The sequence below is a fragment of the Xiphias gladius genome, chromosome 6 (assembly GCF_016859285.1).
Source record: "Xiphias gladius isolate SHS-SW01 ecotype Sanya breed wild chromosome 6, ASM1685928v1, whole genome shotgun sequence".
NCBI classification, from domain to species: domain Eukaryota; kingdom Metazoa; phylum Chordata; class Actinopteri; order Istiophoriformes; family Xiphiidae; genus Xiphias; species Xiphias gladius.
Window position 1 is genome coordinate 5,807,091 of NC_053405.1, and position 18,071 is coordinate 5,825,161.

The 18,071-nt window shown below is 39.0% G+C and overlaps 1 protein-coding gene across 2 annotated transcripts in view; it reads left to right on the forward strand.

Moving 5' to 3' along the window:
• The first annotated feature begins 2,490 nt into the window (after positions 1-2,490).
• Positions 2,491-18,071, forward strand: part of atp11b (ATPase phospholipid transporting 11B (putative)) — a 53,536-nt gene continuing 37,955 nt past the window's right edge. Inside the window, exons 1-7 of one of the 2 annotated variants that reach the window (XM_040129201.1) lie at positions 2,491-3,088; positions 9,421-9,537; positions 10,782-10,871; positions 12,931-13,011; positions 13,422-13,529; positions 15,340-15,468; positions 17,201-17,304. In XM_040129201.1, coding sequence (XP_039985135.1) covers positions 3,062-3,088; positions 9,421-9,537; positions 10,782-10,871; positions 12,931-13,011; positions 13,422-13,529; positions 15,340-15,468; positions 17,201-17,304 — 656 coding nt within the window. In that variant the 5' untranslated portion in view covers positions 2,491-3,061. The remainder of the gene's footprint in view (positions 3,089-9,420; positions 9,538-10,781; positions 10,872-12,930; positions 13,012-13,421; positions 13,530-15,339; positions 15,469-17,200; positions 17,305-18,071) is intronic. The other variant, XM_040129203.1, reaches the window with a different exon arrangement.

The window sequence follows — 18,071 nt, forward strand, 5'->3', positions numbered from 1 at the left end:
ATATGTATCCTCCATAATGAGTACTTTTGCTTTTTATACTTTTTATTTTTTTTAATACTTTTTATACTTACTACTTACCTACTTTTACTTGGGTAAAATTTTGAGTTAAGATAATATTTCTACACTATGGTCATGCTACTTTAGAATCTGAGTACTTCTTCCACCACTGTACAGCAAGTCCTGCAGGCTATGCTGCTGCATGTTCTAAAAGCACACGTAGCAATTAGTTGCATTATACCAATTCATATCCCATAAGTATTTGGACAAAAATAATGTAATATCTCATTTTGTCAGTATCACCCAGTCACAATGTGAAATATTTTATATACCACATGAAAAACTACTAATAATGTGTAGTCCATAGGCCACACATGCAGGATGAATTCTACCCTAAACCATGCAGTGTGGTAGATAATTTAAACCTGTTAGCCTATAGCACTTGATATGGCAGGCACTTGTTAGATTGCAATATAACTGAAGGTAAATTCAAAACAAAGCTGGGATCTGACTTATGATTCATGAAGCCTCAAGTGTATCACGTGATTTAAAGACATAAACATGGGGAGAGGTTCTGTTGAGTGTTTTATATTAAAATCCAAACAGAGGGATTAGGTTGATGGTTTTTCTCTACCAGCACAACATGTATAGGAGAGGCTTAGGCTGGTTCAAACAAAACATCGCTGCTTTCTGAGTGCCTGAAAGAGTTGACATTTAGAGATGTAAGGTTTTATCTTAACACCAACAACAAGCATGTCCTTCCGTTCCAGCTGTGAGTTTGGGAGCTCCCAGATGTTGCTGCTGCAGTGGTGTTATGTAAGTCAGTTTAACCTCGAGATTATATCGTGTCAGTCACATGGGTAGAACCGCTGGGCTCTGGGCTAACATGCAAACACAGACAGATAGCGGATTAGCCACGGGATTTGCAGAGTAAAGCTGTCTCTCTTTTGACATTTTTTTACATTTCTGCTTTTACTAGATACACGGCAGAAAAAAAACACAACAGGGCACGTGACACTGGCAATTGTATGTGATAGATGAGTGGGCCTTGAACCCAAGACGTTCCAAGCACTGTGGCACAGTCAGTGCCTTACTCTGCTGACTCACAGAGTGGCCTAAAACTGTCTTAATCCTGGAAATAAATGCATGTTGGTGGCACTTGGCTTAGTTTTGCTGTTTTTTCTGGTCTTTAAAAAGGCCTTCGTGATGGAGAGGCCAGAAGGAGGGGGCTTTGTGGGGTAGAGAGTTGAGTCACACTAGCACCTTAAGGAGCAAATGTGAGGGTATTGGGAACGCTGCAAAAACATGCAAATACATTTGTATGTTTCACTTTTTCATTCGGGACACCAGAAAGAGTGCAAAAAAAATGCCGGGCAGCTGCAGCTCTTCTGCTCTAAATATAACTGCTGGAAAACATTGATTACAAAGGATGATTATCATTTACCATTTGCTTCTCTTGCCATTGATGGGAACATCACTTCAGTCATATTTGGCATATTGAATCGATTTAGAAACTGCACAGCACAGCCAAACCTTTCAGATACCTGGATTTTCAAATGGATGAGCATTTTCTCATCCTCATTTGTTGTCTATACATTATGGACTGATTGGGATGTACTGCGACCAAGTCCCCACGGAGGGAAGGAAGAAGAATTAGTTAATCACCGGGAGAGGGCCACAAATACTCGGATGACCTCACTTTATGTGAGATGACTCACAAGAGAAATCCTGGATGAACTGGAGGACTGGAGAGCATTGCTGAGAGATTCAGAGGAAAGTAATAAAATGCATGCTTTATCCATCTAAAAGACTTCCTTCGTAGGAGCACCATTTTATGTCTAGCTCTAAATTAGTATGTTTTCTAAAAAGGGGCTACGTGATCAATCAAAGACATGATTGAAAGGCCCACGAATGAATATGAAAGGAACTAGTCTCTCGGCTCATGTTCACTTAGGACTTGCCCCAGGAGATGAGAAACAAATTCTGTCTGGCTCAACATATCTAAAACACATTTTGAGTAAGGAAATCCACTTTAAGTCTCCACTCTGTTGGCTCTATGTCAGATAGTATTCACCAGTTTAAAAAGTGCCTAGGAACCAAATCTGGATATGACTCGGAGCCCTGATATATCACTATTTGGTGTATACAGTATTACCACTTTGCAACGCAGTGAATAATCTACAAAGTAATAGCACCACTGCAATATATACATCTATAGCCGGCGTGGTGTAAGTTAAGGGCAATCTAGCACTTGATAAACTGTTAAAAACCACTTGTACTCGTGTCGGATGTGGTCCACAAATATTACTCATCCTCAGATTTTTTACACATTGTAGGTTTTAATGGTCCTTGACACTCTTCGGATGTCCTTACTGTAGCCGTGGCCAGTTTTAACTTGCTGGGAGACCCAGGGCAAAAACAAGCTACTGGGCCTCAACTATGAACATAATTAGTATCAGCTGAACTAATGAAGGTTTTGACATAGGACCCTTTTCAAGACAGAGCCTTGATAGTATTTGCCTACTTTGCCCATTTGACTTTTTGTTTGTTTGTTTTTTAAGCCTAACTCTTAGTTTACACACTTTTATTGTACGTAAATCACAGACGGTGTCCATGCATTTAAATTAATAAGTTATATTCAATTTCAGTTCAAGCCTCAACAGCCTCCACCTCTTCAGCAAATCTATCCACCTACTTATGATTTGTGAGTGCAGACAGGCAGGGGGAGAGGCCGCTAGAGAGCAGCCGGTCCCTGTACATAGCTGTGTGCTGGCAGGGGGAAGCTGATCGTGGCAGAGCAGAGATGGTGCGTAGCTCGCTGGGACTCTGTGGCCAGCCGTCTGTCACTTTTACTGGGGCTCATTTGTCTGACATTACCGCGGAATGGGAAGGACCGGATTTATTTTTTTGCACAGTTACACTGCATGAATGTGTCGCGTAATGCGACCGAGAAGAGCTGCCTTTTGGGGGAAATATTTATGGTTCGGGACCTTTTTTTTGGAGTAGCTAGTTGCTAGCGCAGGGCTAGCGACGGTGGTCCCTACTTCGACCGTATTTTGCGAGGATGCTACGGTGGATACGGCAGCAGCTGGTAAGACTGCCTTCCTACCTCTCCCATAACGTTAGCCTTCATCAGACCACAACGGCAGTCACGCAATACAAAACCCACGGAAAACTGTATGAACTTTATTTGGATAAAATTCACCAAGCTAACCTAGCCAATTAGCTGTTCCCAATGTATCTAAAACATAGTTGTCTGTTTTGACAGCCAGGTGTAGGTTAACATGTTAGCCACCTTCCCAGCTAGCTGCCGTTAATTAGCTGGCAAGGATAACTCTCCTAACTAGTTGAGACCGGAGTTTTGAGTTTAAATTTGAGTTGATTTGAAGTTTGCTATTATTGTAACTACGGCTGAATCGTTTCTCGTTGTAAAGATACTTTTAGAGTCAAGTTATTTTAAGTTAACGCTAGCTAGCTGGCTAACAGTGTAAAACTTGGCAAAGTCGAACAGCGTTTCTAACTCTACTTCATCTAACTAGTGTTAACTCTTAACGTTTGCTACCGCACACTACTCTAACTTAGAAGGAGTTTTATTTATTTATTCATGTCAGGAGATCTAATAAACTACCTGTAACAGCTGGTTAGACAGTAGCCTCAAATCTCGATCATAATAACTTACGGTGAACTCCCTTGTGTTAACTTTCATGACATCTTTGGATCGGTCCAGTGTTGTATGCAATGGCTAAAATTTAACATTAACGATCTTTGATTACATATGACTAGAGGGCATCCTGCATTTGCTGCAATCACCTGTTGTTCGCCTACAAACATGGCTGCGTGGCGACCCATTGACAGGCAAAGGCATAAGTAGAGAGCAGTTAAACGTCAAAGAAAATGGACCATGCCAGGCAAATGAGTCCTGCCTGAGTCTGATTTTAACTAATGTTGCCAGTACAGGGAGTGATTTGTGTTTCAGTCATGCTGCAATGACACAATGGTTATACAGTGTGATAGTTATGTGATAGGATTTGTGAGGTTATTTCTGTTTGTCAAAGTAGAGTTCAAAGTTTGGATAAGAACCTGCATTGACGTACAGTATAAATGAGTGTTGTGACTTTTAGAGGGGCTGTGTGAGCATGTGAGGGGGGGGCATGCCCATGTGAATGAATGAATGAATGAATGAATGACACTTATTGGACTCTTCGACTCTTGCTCAGTGTGTACTAAAAAGTTTTCTTTCTGCTCTTAGAGATTAATTTCGGCCCTCACTTTTTTAAAGAGCACTTTAGAGAGTTTGTGTCCTTAGAAATTTTAGCCTCCTCCTAATTAGAGACGGCTCAGTTCATTTGACCCATCCCATATAATTGACCTGCCCAGTTAATTAAAAATGGAATTAAAATGCATCTCAATACAACCGGCTTAATGAAAAAGTTTGTTGGGGGCATTTGTCTGACCTTGATATCAGCTGGAAGGTAATGCGCAGATGTTTATTCACTCACACATTGCTTATCAGTTTTTTTTTTTCTGGTGACATTGGTCCACAGGAAGAAGGAGAGAGGAGGAGGGGAAGGTGGGGGAGTCCAATCTGGCAGAGTGAAAGGCTTTTAATGTCTGTCTTTTTCCATCAGTAGTAGTGGCGTCATGCTAATTATGCTGCATTTACATGATAAAAGACCTACTGTAATTACAGCACAAGTAACAGTTGCAATTGGGAAAACCCTTTGACATCTTGTTCTGGAAATTTTTAGTGTATTACAAATTGCATTGTTTAAATTACCTCTGACCATTTCCAAAGCATATTAAGTTTTTATATTGATTTGCAATCCTCCCATGGAAATGTGGTGGTCCATGCCCATATGATATAAAAGTCAACTCATATGGTCATGAGATTTGAGAAGTGTGATCAGCTTTTTTAATTCAAGAAACCACCACATTCACCTCGTCCATTTCATAACTTTAGTGATAATTTTATTAGTGTTGTGTTTTTAGTTTTATTTCCCAAAGTCATATTCCGAAATGTAAAGGTTTTCGGCAGCAAGGCTTTATATGGCTGATTTGGGAGTTTGGATATTGCTCCAATGCACTAAGGGAGATGAAATTTCCTGAACAGTTATTGCTTCCAACTGCATTACTAAAGCAGTGATGATCATGATGTAATATTAGGGACAAAAACCAAAAACGAAACTAGAGTTTATTAAATGCTCACTTTGATACATCCGTCAATAGCAGCAGCCTCCACATCTGACTACAGGCACTCTATTGCTCTCTCGCTTCCTCTTTCTGTTGTTAATGTTACTCTTTATGAAGCTCCATCTCTCCCTCTTTCCATCTCTGATTAGCTCTTCCCATTTGATTGAATGCCTCTTAGTATATAATACAATTCAGTGCGTTGCCTTGGTCGTGACGTCCTAGACTAACCCCCAGCCATTGTTCTGGCGCAGTGTTTTCCCCCAAGACAGTGTGGGACTTGTAGGCTCTATGCAGGTAGTAATTACCTGTCGGCCTACAAATTGATGGAGGCATGACAGTCTGGGGACAAAAATAAAAAGTCTGATTTAGAAGTAAAGCCTCATTGCAATTGTTGGTTTACTGACAGTAGTATTTATTTTTATTTTCATTGCAGCACTGCCAGTAAAAAAAAATATTGAGGCCTTTTGTTTTCTTTTGGTCATATCTTTTTAATATTCAGTATCAGCCTCTTTGTACAATCTCAGTGGTCAGGAAGCTTGAAATTCTTCTTCTGCTCAGCTTGTTATACTCATCTCCTCTTTTGTGTTTGGTATAAATGTAACAGGGGATATAAAAATGAAAAATGGCTGCTGCTTGGACTCACCTCATTGGTGTACTTAATAAAAAGGTTAAGAGCCCCTGATAAGCGCCAATTGTACCTAATCCTCAACTAAGTATGACTTCACATTTGGCACTATGCAGATTTCATTCATTTCTGCTACTTGAGGCAGTCCCAAATAACTGAATCTGGACATCAGGTTTGGTCTATGGTTCATCATCATTGCATATCCTCAAATATGTCCAGCTTTTCAAGAACATCTGAAAGTTTAAGTCATAAAGTACGTGTATGTGTATTATTTACTCAGTCAGATCTAAGAGTCACAGCCTGCATTGGATTAACTGTTAAATGATTTTTGTTTAATATAGTCTTAATATTGAGACTTGTTGGCTGCTGTAGTGCAGCAGATTTGTATATACAGTAAGAGATCTGGATCAAGTGAATGAGTGCCGTTTTGGCTGTATATATAACGAGTGATTTATTTATCAGTCTTGTGTTTAGTTTAGTGATAGGATACATGCCTTCAGAATCAGCAAAAGGCTCAGTTCATTGTCTTGTCTGTGTTTTTAAATTTAAAAATTTTTACTTTGGTTATTTAATTTATTTTCTTCCTCAGACATTCAAGGCATGAATTGAAAAGCAAATTGCTTACCTCCTAAAGTCAAATACAGCTCGGCTTTTTTTTTTACGTGTAATGTGTAACTGTCCTGTAATTGGCATTATATACAGGTAAGACTCATTTGCTTGACACAACTGAGATATTGTGGACCATTATTGTCATTTTGTATATGTTACCTCAAGATAAGCACCAAACTCTGTAGCACAGGGAAAATAATGCTTTTAACACTTCAGTCTCATTCAAAAAATAATCCTGGTGTGAGATCACTGTACATTTGTATTATTATTTACTGTTCGAGGTAGAAGTCACTAGTTCCTCTTGTTGTGAGGACTGTGAACTGCAATAATGACTACATTAAAGTTGCATTCTTACAAACACGTTGGGTAAGGTGCTTCCCTTAATCTTGCAACACATTTTTTCAGTTACACAGGGCGGTTTAGTATGTAACCTGCCAGCAGTTAATCTGGTTCAAGCTACCGTGTGCAAAGATAGTAATGTTTGAGCAACCTAACTGACAGCTGGTTGATGTAACAGTGAGTTAGAACAGCTGACTCCTCAGACCGTCTGAAAAGCTGGGCGGACAAAGGGAATGAAAAATTTTCTCCACCAACCACCATCAATGTTCCTTACAGTAATCATGTAAAGGTGTATAAAGTAAGTTGTTATCAGCCCCAAATTATAAAATTACCGTAATCTGTCTACAGCTCATTGACTATGCCAGTGATTTTGCTTTGTTAGGTACGGAGATTTCTGGTTTACAAAATCACTTCCTAGCATTGTCAGGAGTGTCTGCAGTTGTGGGTACATTTAGGTTGATTTAAAATCCTGTATTACTAAATGTCTGTTTAAATGTAACTGCCTCATGGGAGCTGCTCAGCAGCCAGTGTTAACAAACAGTGGTAGTATTGTGCATGTTACTGTTACCCTCAGAAACTCTGGCTATAAAAGGCAGCTTAAAGCTACTAATACAGTATTGTATGCTAACCTAATTGAATTTGATGCAGGATGTTGCTTTAAAAGATTTTTCATGGTTTACATGCTCAGTTGACCTTTCTTCTTAAAATGTTCTAATGATAAAGCTCAGAGTTGTGTTGAAAGACTGCTAAAAAGAAAAGTAAACTGCACTCTGGGAGCTTTTAGAAGCCTTTTCCAGAAATAGTTACCCGTGACGTTTATCTAAATGTTTAGGAATTTTTAGGCTACTGTTTATTACGGTTCAGCACAGCAGGATACACTGTGAAGTTTTTAACCAGGGTTCATTCATTTACTTGAAATTTGTGAGAACTTCCTTTGTTGGCTGCATTTACCTGGTCAGGAATTCACATGTAGTTGAGAAATGCTGCTGTTTGCCATGACTGACTGGGTCATTACACTGGTGAGGTTGGTGTGGTTCAAGCATACATACTGTTCTGTTCTCTCCCCGACTCTTCTGCAGAATATCTGTGCTTGTTTAAAAGGAACCATGCTATTTAGTGGTCAAACAGGACAGATGCAGAATATCTGTGCTTGTTTAAAAGGAACCATGCTATTTAGTGGTCAAACAGGACAGATGCATAGAGTTGAATTTGCTTTCATCTTTACATTTTTGTCTCACAAAAATCTCTCCGTGTTTTGTCATAGCAGCGCAAGACAAAATTTTTTTGCCATGAATACATGGAATCAGTGCTGTTGGATGTGAGAGTATTAAGTCAAAAGATGGAATTGTTTTTTTTTTTTTTTTTTTTTTCAGGCTAAATTAATCATACGTACTTTATGGAATTAATGACTTGAAGTTTAGAGGTTAGAAATTGATCTAAATATACATTTAGATATTTTTTGCTACTATGCTACTGTGGCCACTGTTTTATTTATTTTCCATCGGTTAGCTTTGTGTTGAGCACGGGACAGCTCTGACCATCTGACTATAAAATGAACGTAAACGTAGAGTAACAAAAGAGAAATATCACATGGACCGTCTTTTGAAAGCTGTGAGCAAAGTGGAAAAGAATGGATCAGTAGACATGGAAAATCCTGAACATATTGTTTTTATTCCTAAAGGTGGATCACTGATTTTATGCCAGGGGATGACAGAAAGGGGACTGTTTGTGCAAAGTTTTACATCGAGTGCTTACGGCACCATGAAAGTTAAAAAGTGATTTATTTATGTGGATTTTGTAAAGGAGACCTACAATATCAGTGAGAGGAAATGACAAGACCTTGTAGCTATTGCTGCATTGGTTTTAAAAACTGCATTCACTTCATAAAAAAGTAAACACGTTGAGGTATAAAATAATACCAATATGTAAAAACTGCAATAGGCTAACAAATGTGCTGCTTTTCAGTCTTAGTGTTAGGGGTGGTGCATTTATTTAGCAAATCAGAAGAAGCAGCAGTCGGAGGGCATGAGAGTGTGAAAGGCAGTAATAGTTTACATGTGTCCCTGGACAGAGGTGAATCAATGTGGGAGTGAGTGATATGGCCTGGATACATTCTCTCTCTCTCTCTCTCTCTCTCTCTCTCTCTCTCTCTCTCTCTCTCTCTCTCTCTCTCTCTCTCTCTGTGTGTGTTAACTTTGTTAATATAGCAGTTGGGTGTGACAGGAAGGACAATAACAGCGAATCTTGGGTGTTATTACTTGAAAATTATTCAAACAATTACTGGATCATCTCAATAGTTGCGGATTGATTTTTCTGTGGATTGACTTATCACTTATTCGACTTAACATTTCAGCTATACACTAGTGTACACGAGGTCAAATTCACACATTTATCAACATTTTGTCCAAAAGTGCACTAGTACTGCCCTGCTTATTAAAATAACTTTCATGTAAGCTAGAGCTGTGTTTTGCAAGACAAATTACAAAGAAAAAATAAGTGAGACGTGATATCCACTATAAGGGATGTACTAAAACTTGTTATGTACTGTAAGTAACCTGCTCTCTCCCTTTTCCCTCCTTTTTGCACCTTTCTCACCCCCCCCCCCCTTTTCTCTCTCTCTCCACATTCACTCCCTTCTCATATATCTTCCCTCCCCTCAGGGCTTTGACCCCCCTCATCAGAGTGAGACCAGGACGGTTTATGTAGCAAACCGTTTCCCCCAGCATGGCCACTACATACCACAACGCTTTGCAGACAACAGAATCATCTCATCCAAGGTACCAAAAGTTACTTAAGCCAGTACTTGAATCTTCCCCATGGTGTTATAGCTACAGGATTTCATGTTAGTGAGTCAGAATGAGGCAGCCCCCCCCCCCCTTTGACTATACATGATATAATTTTATTGTCTTTTATATAAGGAGGTAAAAGTTCTATTCTTTATCAAATGTTTTAACTTCAGATCATTGCTTTAATTTATCACATAACTGCCAGAATCACATTCTCAAATTCTGTGTCAACCAGACAAAAGCACCATGTTGGAACTTTAGCACCTTTAGCCACAAGTGCAGAGTGTGATAGAAATACCGTTTGTTTTTTTATTTTTTGTTTATTTACGAATTAGGTGGTTTGAGGCACTTCTTGTTTTTTTTAAAGATATGAGTCATGATATTTTGCATGACTCTGACCAATGGTAAAACCTGTGTCTGAAGAAGAGAGTGTCACATACATAAGCTGATTTCTGGCACCAGCTTGACTAGTGTTAAAACAACAACAACGTCCTTGGTGGATCAATGTCCTAATGTGATGACTTTCACCTTAATTACATAAAAACAAGATGGTGAAACTCCAAATTTATTGTAAAGTTAAGTGCAGCCACAGTTTTTTCTTCCATCGGTTATTCTTTTGAGATCATCCTGCACAGGAAGTGATGAATTGAAACTGAATTTAAAAAAGCCACAACAGCAAGCGAGCAGCTCTTCTGAAGAACTCAGCTCGTGTACTCAGCTCAACTGAGTGACTTTGAGGTCATGCTACATCATTTCAGCATGTCACATTCCTCTTAACTGAAACAGTTATATCTCTTGTTTTATTTAGAGTTGCAATGTGCGATATCTCATTTTTGTCAAGCATGTATTGACAGGATATGTGTGATACTGTGCCAAAAAATAGTGTGTCTGTTGTGTTAAACTTAGTGTCCTTTTTAAAAACGAATTCATGGTATCCGTTTTCTCAATGAGCTAGTTTATAGCTTGAATACTGCCATTCAGAAATTGGCTAGTTTAATGCCTAATGCATTTGTTTATATACTGTGTATTTTATTTGTTCTCAAATGTAATTGCATCTGGCTTTCAGAAGCTTGTAAAAACTTAATTAATATATAAATCTTAAATGTATTTAAGATATAAAATCTTACATATGGCTTTTTGAAATATGCAGATACCCCACTTAAAAAAAAAAACCTTTCCTGAGAGGTTGTCCTATTTCTCTAAACCCTAAATGTAGTTTTTTCTTTCTCTTTCAGTACACAATTTGGAATTTTGTCCCCAAGAATCTGTTTGAGCAGTTCAGAAGGATAGCCAACTTCTATTTTCTCATCATCTTCCTTGTACAGGTAATAACACTCACAAATGCACTAAAAACTCACTATTCCTTATTGCAGGTTCATGTTCTCCTGGGTGAGATAGTGACGGGTCAACTGTGACTTAAGTTTTCCTACCCTAACGTGTGTCTGTGTGTGTGTGTCTGTGTGTGTCTGTTTGAGCATGAGTGAGCGACTCATCAACTTCTAGGGCCCAGCAGAGAGACAGGTCTGCCTCAGCATTAACGCATTACACCCACACATTAAGTAATACGTGTGATTTTACAGCCAGCCCTAGGCGTTAGGCCTTCACTTTGCATAAGTCAGCCCGTACTGAAGTAGGATTTGGCTTTCAAATGTTCAGACTTTTTCTGATTTATCTGGGCCTGTGTAGTGAAGCCAAAGCAATCGACTTGACTCTGTCTAAAAAGGCTCTCTCCTCACCCACTCAACCTGTCAGTGAACCTGACGTCAGCTTAATCTCAAATCACTGAAGGAGGGCCACTTCTTATCTTGACGTTACAAACATGACATTTCCTTGGAAGGTCAATTTAACGATTTTAAGGTGGCCTGAAAAGGATTCCTAGATAATGGTTGTGAACTGCTAGTTCCCTTAACAAACAAAGTAAAGAAAAGTCTTGAGTCAGAGAGTTAAGGTGTGATGTTTGTTGTTACGGTTTGTTAAAATGTTCAAATACGTCTTTGGTGGTGTGTCTTGTTTAAAAGTATCCTGATGGGTTTTCTTTTAACAGACTTTCAGTTTAAAATCAGTGTGATTCACCTAAATCCATTGTTTGGCCTAACAGACGTGTAGAGTGCGTTGTTTTTTTTGTTTTTGTTTTGTTTTTTAAATTATAATTTGAAACTTGCATTGTTTACATCCACTCTTACTTTTCAGCAGTCTTTGCTGGAGCATTGCTGGTTTTCTCGGCACGTCACCACCACCTGTCGATAAGTGGAATAGTGTGAAATCCTTGGCAAGAATGTGTACCTTATCACCTTCTTTTGAGAACGAACAACACAGGGACCCACTCGATAAAAGCATTGCTCCATAGCTCTACTAGTGGTAAATAACTCCACAGGGTTAATTTGCACCTCTGCCTTCATAGTTTGGAGCAGAGTTAATTTCTTTTTGGGTAAAGATGAAATCAAATTACAAAACAAAAACATGCACAGCATCAGTCACACAACCATGTCCTTGTGTCATAACGTATATTGTGTAGTTGCTTAGAGCATATGAATTTGAAAAAAAGAGTTCAAAGTCAACTACAAGGAAGCAGATGCACTTCTAGCCAATAACTACACTCTTGGTGTATAATCAACAACATGTTAAAATGTGATCTAGGGGATATTGACTAAACACACCAAGAGGACATAACACTGTGCTTCCTTTTTCTGTGCTTCTCTGAACAATTGCAGTTTTTGCTAGTCTGCAAAAAGATGTTTAATATAGGTCCACCCAGGTGTGTGAGTGGCTTTTATAACCATATACAGTAACTGCAATGTAACTGCCTCCAGTTCAAATCCAGCCAGGGTCTTTTGTTGCATGTCTTACCCCCCCCCCCATTTCCTATCTTTCTATACTACCAACTATTCAATAAAGACAAAAATGCCCCCAAAAAATCTTTGAAAATGTATTCTTTTAAATCAATGAATGAATGAAAGTAAAACAGTACTTAAAGGTAGAATTTTTATTTAAATATTTGAATACAAAGGTATCACTGCAATTTTTTGTGTCACTTCAGTTTTACGTACAAGATGTTTAAACCACTGAGTGTGAAACCTTCTAAACAAATGGGTTATCGCTGATTCATGTAAGGTTAGGAAAGCTGAGATGTGCTGCTTTTCTCTGTGTATTCAAGCGTGTGTAGTTCTGAACTGACATTTAACCTTCAGGGAAGTTGTGGGGGTTTCCTGCCACCCACCGCTACTCTGTGTCATCTTTCTAGTTTACTTGTCGTCTCTCTAAATGGCCAAACCCACTGTCACTGAGTCTCTGGTATAATTGTTTTTTTTTAGTTTTTTTTTTATTCCACCACATTTTCAATTTGTTAACATCTCCGCATCCCCTCCTCTTTATTTGTCTTTCCAGTTAATGATAGATACACCAACTTCCCCGGTCACCAGCGGTCTGCCTCTTTTCTTTGTGATCACAGTAACTGCCATAAAACAGGTGAGAACACACGCAACATGGAAGCTTCCTCTTTGATTTTGCTGAAAATTGGGAACTAACATACGTGCAGTATGATGAAGTTAGATTAATTGTAGTCAACAACTTGTGATATCCAGCTTGTTTCAACTTAGTTTAGTATTCAGTTGAATTCAAAATGATTAAAAATAAATGGGACCCACTCCTGTAAATTGCAACAAGCGATCACCATGTTAAATATACAAAAATGAGAAAAATCTTGGTTCACAATGATGTATTAACTTAAACAGCTATTACTCACTTCAGTTGATCAGTGACTAGTTGGGCCTGCATGCCTGCATAAACACTGTTCATCAATAATGCTATATTCCACTCCGATGTTGGCAACTGTCAGCCACTGTATTTGGGGGGTTATTGAATGAATGTTTTCATAGGGCTATGAGGATTGGCTGAGACACAAGGCGGACAACGAGGTGAATGGGGCTCCAGTCTTTGTGGTTCGCAGTGGAAGTCTGGTCCAAACAAGATCTAAGAACATCAGGGTAAGATGGGAAAAACTTGTACCTTTTTTTTTTTTTTTCAAAAGTACCTAAAAATAGCTTTTCATAGCTCATAGCGAATAGCCATAATTAACTTAAGATAACATTAGCCTGACTTCGCCTGGGTATTGGTGTTTCTGTACAACTAGACCATGTAGAAAGATAATATATGTTGTCAATGAAAACAGCACTGTTTCACGTGTCAGGATTGCAAATACTGAGTCATCAATAGAAATGTGTCTGCATTTGTTGCAGTAACAGTCTTTACAAATGCCACTGTTTGTTTCATGTCCATGTTATTGGACTGTATTGTACTAAGTCGGCATTATTTGTCCTTGCAGCCCATGATTTTCCTGAAGACTGCTGGTGTACCATAGTGGCCCTTTTTTTTTATCTATTTGCACACCCGCAGCACACCCATTTGCATTAGTCTTGTACAAGTCTTGCTAGTACTTCTTCTCTCATCGATGAGGTGTCTTTGTTACCTGGATATGCCTGTAGCTCACAACATTCTAGTGCACACAAAACCTCTGAGGTCAGGCTTGTCTGAGACACTGTAACTAGTGTGCCTGGAGCAAACGCATCGCTACCTAAATGCCGTATGTCCTTTTGGTCAAACAGTAAATTAACCTCTCAAGCTTGAAACTCTTGGTACTGTTTACCCAGTCACAGCCACGATACTGGCTGTCCCCTGGAGTGAATGATTTTATTTAATGCAAAGGCACAAATGTGTGCAGAGTTGTTGGATGTCACTAGAAGTTGGAGAGTTGAATATTGCCAGCGCGAAGTTACAACGTGTGAAGGAAAAGTTGGTTTATCATTTATTCACTTTCTTATAGAAGTTTCAAGGTCTCTCCCAGGGGCCTTAGGCAGATGTTTTATGAGTCCAGGGGGGCCTACTTATGGAGCAGCCTGTCAGCTTATGCCTTAAAACAAGCTATGCTGTGTCTGGGCGTCATTTTATGGCCAGTGGATGGGTAGCGCATGAACATTATATATGTTTTCTATCTTATTTGATGATGTGTTTTGGTTGAACTAAAGATAACCAATTGGGACCAAGTTCTTTGTCTCAAAAAACACTATAAAGATGATTGTAAGAATAATTCTTTTGAGAGAGACTCCTTTGACTTCTTGTGATAAGGTTTGTTTGTCTCCTATATTGTAACTTACAATATATTTCACTTTAACCCTATCGGTGTTTTGTGTTTAATTGTGTTCAGAGTCTTTTGTAGAAAATCATTCACAACACATGTTGAAACTGCTAACTTGTTACTCATAGACAACATCTTACGCAGCTACCTAGCAACCAACAAAGAAGTGGTGATGCTGTACTATTACAGTGTTTATGGGAGAGCTAAAATGCAAATCCAAGAAGATGATTTTCTAGTAGACAGGCATATTGTCTAACTAATTTTTAGGATACGGTTACATGTTTTTAAATACCTGTTTCATAGTTTGAATTCATGTCTTAGGCAAGAGGAGAACATCTTGTACAGCAGGGAATACTAACCTGACTGTAAGACAGAACTTCTGAAGACTTCATAAACTGACCATTTATCTTATAACCAGATCAAACAGCATAATGTAGGGGTGAAGAAGGTTAATTTCCAAACATGAGGCTGGCAATCCAAATGTTTTTTTCACTTTGGTCCTATACAAAAAGAAATTCAATTAACAAATGTAACTATTACAAATAAATAAAATAACATTTACAATCTGTGTGTGTGTGTGTGTGTGTGTGTGTGTGTGTGTGTGTGTGTGTGTGTGTGTGTGTGTGTGTGTGTGTGTGTGTGTTCTCTCTCTGTCCATCCAGGTAGGGGACATTGTTCGTGTGGCTAAAGATGAAACGTTCCCTGCTGACCTGGTGTTGCTGTCATCAGATCGTGCAGACGGCACCTGTCACATCACCACAGCCAGCCTCGATGGAGAGACCAACCTTAAGGTCTGTGTGTGGGAGTGTGTTAGCTTTGGGAGCATATGTGAGAATATCATCTGTGTTGTGTCTGACTTGTGGTGTGACAAAATTTAACAGACAAAAGGTGTTGTTTAAGGCGCACTCAACCATTTAATTGAATAAACAATATCAGCATGTCCACATCCTGGGAATCAAACCTGCAAACTCCACAAGCCAACTGCTCCACCTCAAAGATGCCTCGAGGAGTGTTAACAAACAAACAAAAGTTACATCCAGTAAAAAAAGTCCATTCATTTTGTGCTTTTCATCAAACACTTGCATATGCATCCTTTTGCACGTTTGAAACAAAGTTGAGAAACACTCGTGAAAAATATTGCTCCATAGCACTACCAGTAATCAAAAACCCCACCGGTTACCTTTTACGTTGTGTAGCTTTGTGCTCTGAGGAGCTTTATGAATGGACTCACCAGTGAAAGAAGCATTGATACATAGGAAAAGACTTGGATATGATTATATAATTTTTGTTTAAAACCTCTTGTACCCCTTATTTTTGTATTTAGAAATTCCTCTCCCCTCCCCAATGTGTGTGTGTATATATTTATATACTTTATATACCCAAATGGATGATGTTTTGCTAGGGAGTAGTTAATGTAATTATTGATACCCAGGAAAGATTGCTGATTAGCTCAATTAGATAGATTGATGCAACCTTGGCCATTTGACGAATCTCACCAGTGCATTGTATTTGGAAATCCCTTTCCTCCCCTCTTTCTTTTACAAGTGCAGATTTTGCAGTAGTAGTAGTAGTAGTGCACTGTACAGTATGCTCATCTATGTGTTAGCAGACTGACTTGAGCCCTGCGTGATAAAATGGAGCCCTCTCATTCATTTGAATAGAGCAAGTCCATTGTTGTAGTGGGGCTCTGGCAAAACAACGCAGGGTCATCTGGCAGCACTCAGGGCTGTCAAGTAAAAAAAGTTAACAAGGCTCCACTTTTGCTGCAATGCAGTATGATGTCATCCGGCGAGGCGGTCTAACCACATACATGCAAGTGCACAATCTGGGTACATTACTTATAATGCGAAACAACAGATTTCTACTATTTTGTTGTGAATTTCTGGAGTTGTAAAGTCGTGTCAGAGACAAACCGTTACAAACTGTTCTACAAACTGCTGTGATATGTTTTGGCATCTAATAAGTCCCACTGGACTTCGTGGATTGTACTTCATTGTCTCACCTGTACCTTTTAAACAACATGCCCCACGCAGCCCCCCCACTTTGTTTAAACGCAAGGCCATTTTTGTTCTGTATCCCAGACAGCATCTGAGTTTCAAAAAACTTTCAGTGATTATCCACTTTTTGGATCTGTTTGAATGGATGGATAGACACACAAATACCGTGTATCTTCTTAGCTTCAAATATTATGCAAATAAAGTTATCATTCCTGGAATCCATTGGTCTGTCTTACCCTCACATTCACCCTAACCTAACATTCTCCTATCTTTTTATTGACCATGTTGACAGTGGAGGTGCAGCTTCCTCTCCTGTGGAGCAGCACCAACTGACCAAACCAGTTGTTTTATCAATAGAAAGCTTTTTGTTCTGACAGTATATCTATTTGTTCATGAGTTGTTACTGTCTTTCGTATGAAAATTTCTCCCTTATAAACCGAAAAAGTATCTTTTGTTCCATGTGAAACAATGATTCCCTTTCATCAACATGTAACTGTATTTGTGTGTTGTGTATGTATGTTTGTAGACCCACTACTCTGTGGCAGAGACGGCAGTGTGTCAGTCAGTGTCTCAGTTGGAGGCTCTGCAGGCTGTGGTGGAGTGTCAACAACCGGAAGCTGACCTGTACAGGTAATCTCCACCTGTGTGTAGACAAACCTTCAGGGTGAGAACATGAAAAGTCCAGTGTTAAGTCACTTACAAGAGACAAAGGATACTCCCAGCTCAACTAATTAGAACATAAGACATTAAGATTCTGCCTAATGGACCCTCATATAGGAAGATTTTTGCGTTGTTTATTATTTTTATTCTTGGTTTTTATTTTTTATTTCATAACTTTTGTAAGTATAGAAAAATGAATTTCACTCATTTCATTTTCTGTGATCCTCTGAAGAACCCCTGGAAGTCTCTAGACCCCATTTTAAAAACCACTATGATTAATACATGGTAGATATATCCCGAGTGAGATGGCTTCATCACCTCGTCAACAACTCTTCTTCCTCTTGTCTGTCTCAGCTTGCTACTTTAGGATCGATCAGTGTATTTTTAGATCAGGCAGTTTGTTTCGATGGCAGTTTTCTCTGTTCCCCCGCTCTGGGTTTCCGTGTCTCTCTTTACGCTCCCTGCGTTTAAATGCACTTAACTAACCCAGCTAGTGACGGCTTTCTGCAGTAATCTGATTTCTTCAAAATCATGTTAACAAGAAACCTATTTTACCTAATCAGGTTAAGGCATTAAGATAAACCTTGTTCAAAATCTGCTGGAGGAGCCTGATTGTATAAAATTTACCAGATTTTTATTTTTTTTGCTGAGGTTATTACATGTGTTCATGTGCATGACAAGTACTCCAGATAGGGAGAGTATCGCTGTGGCAGGATGAAAGGGAGGGTCTGTGCTTG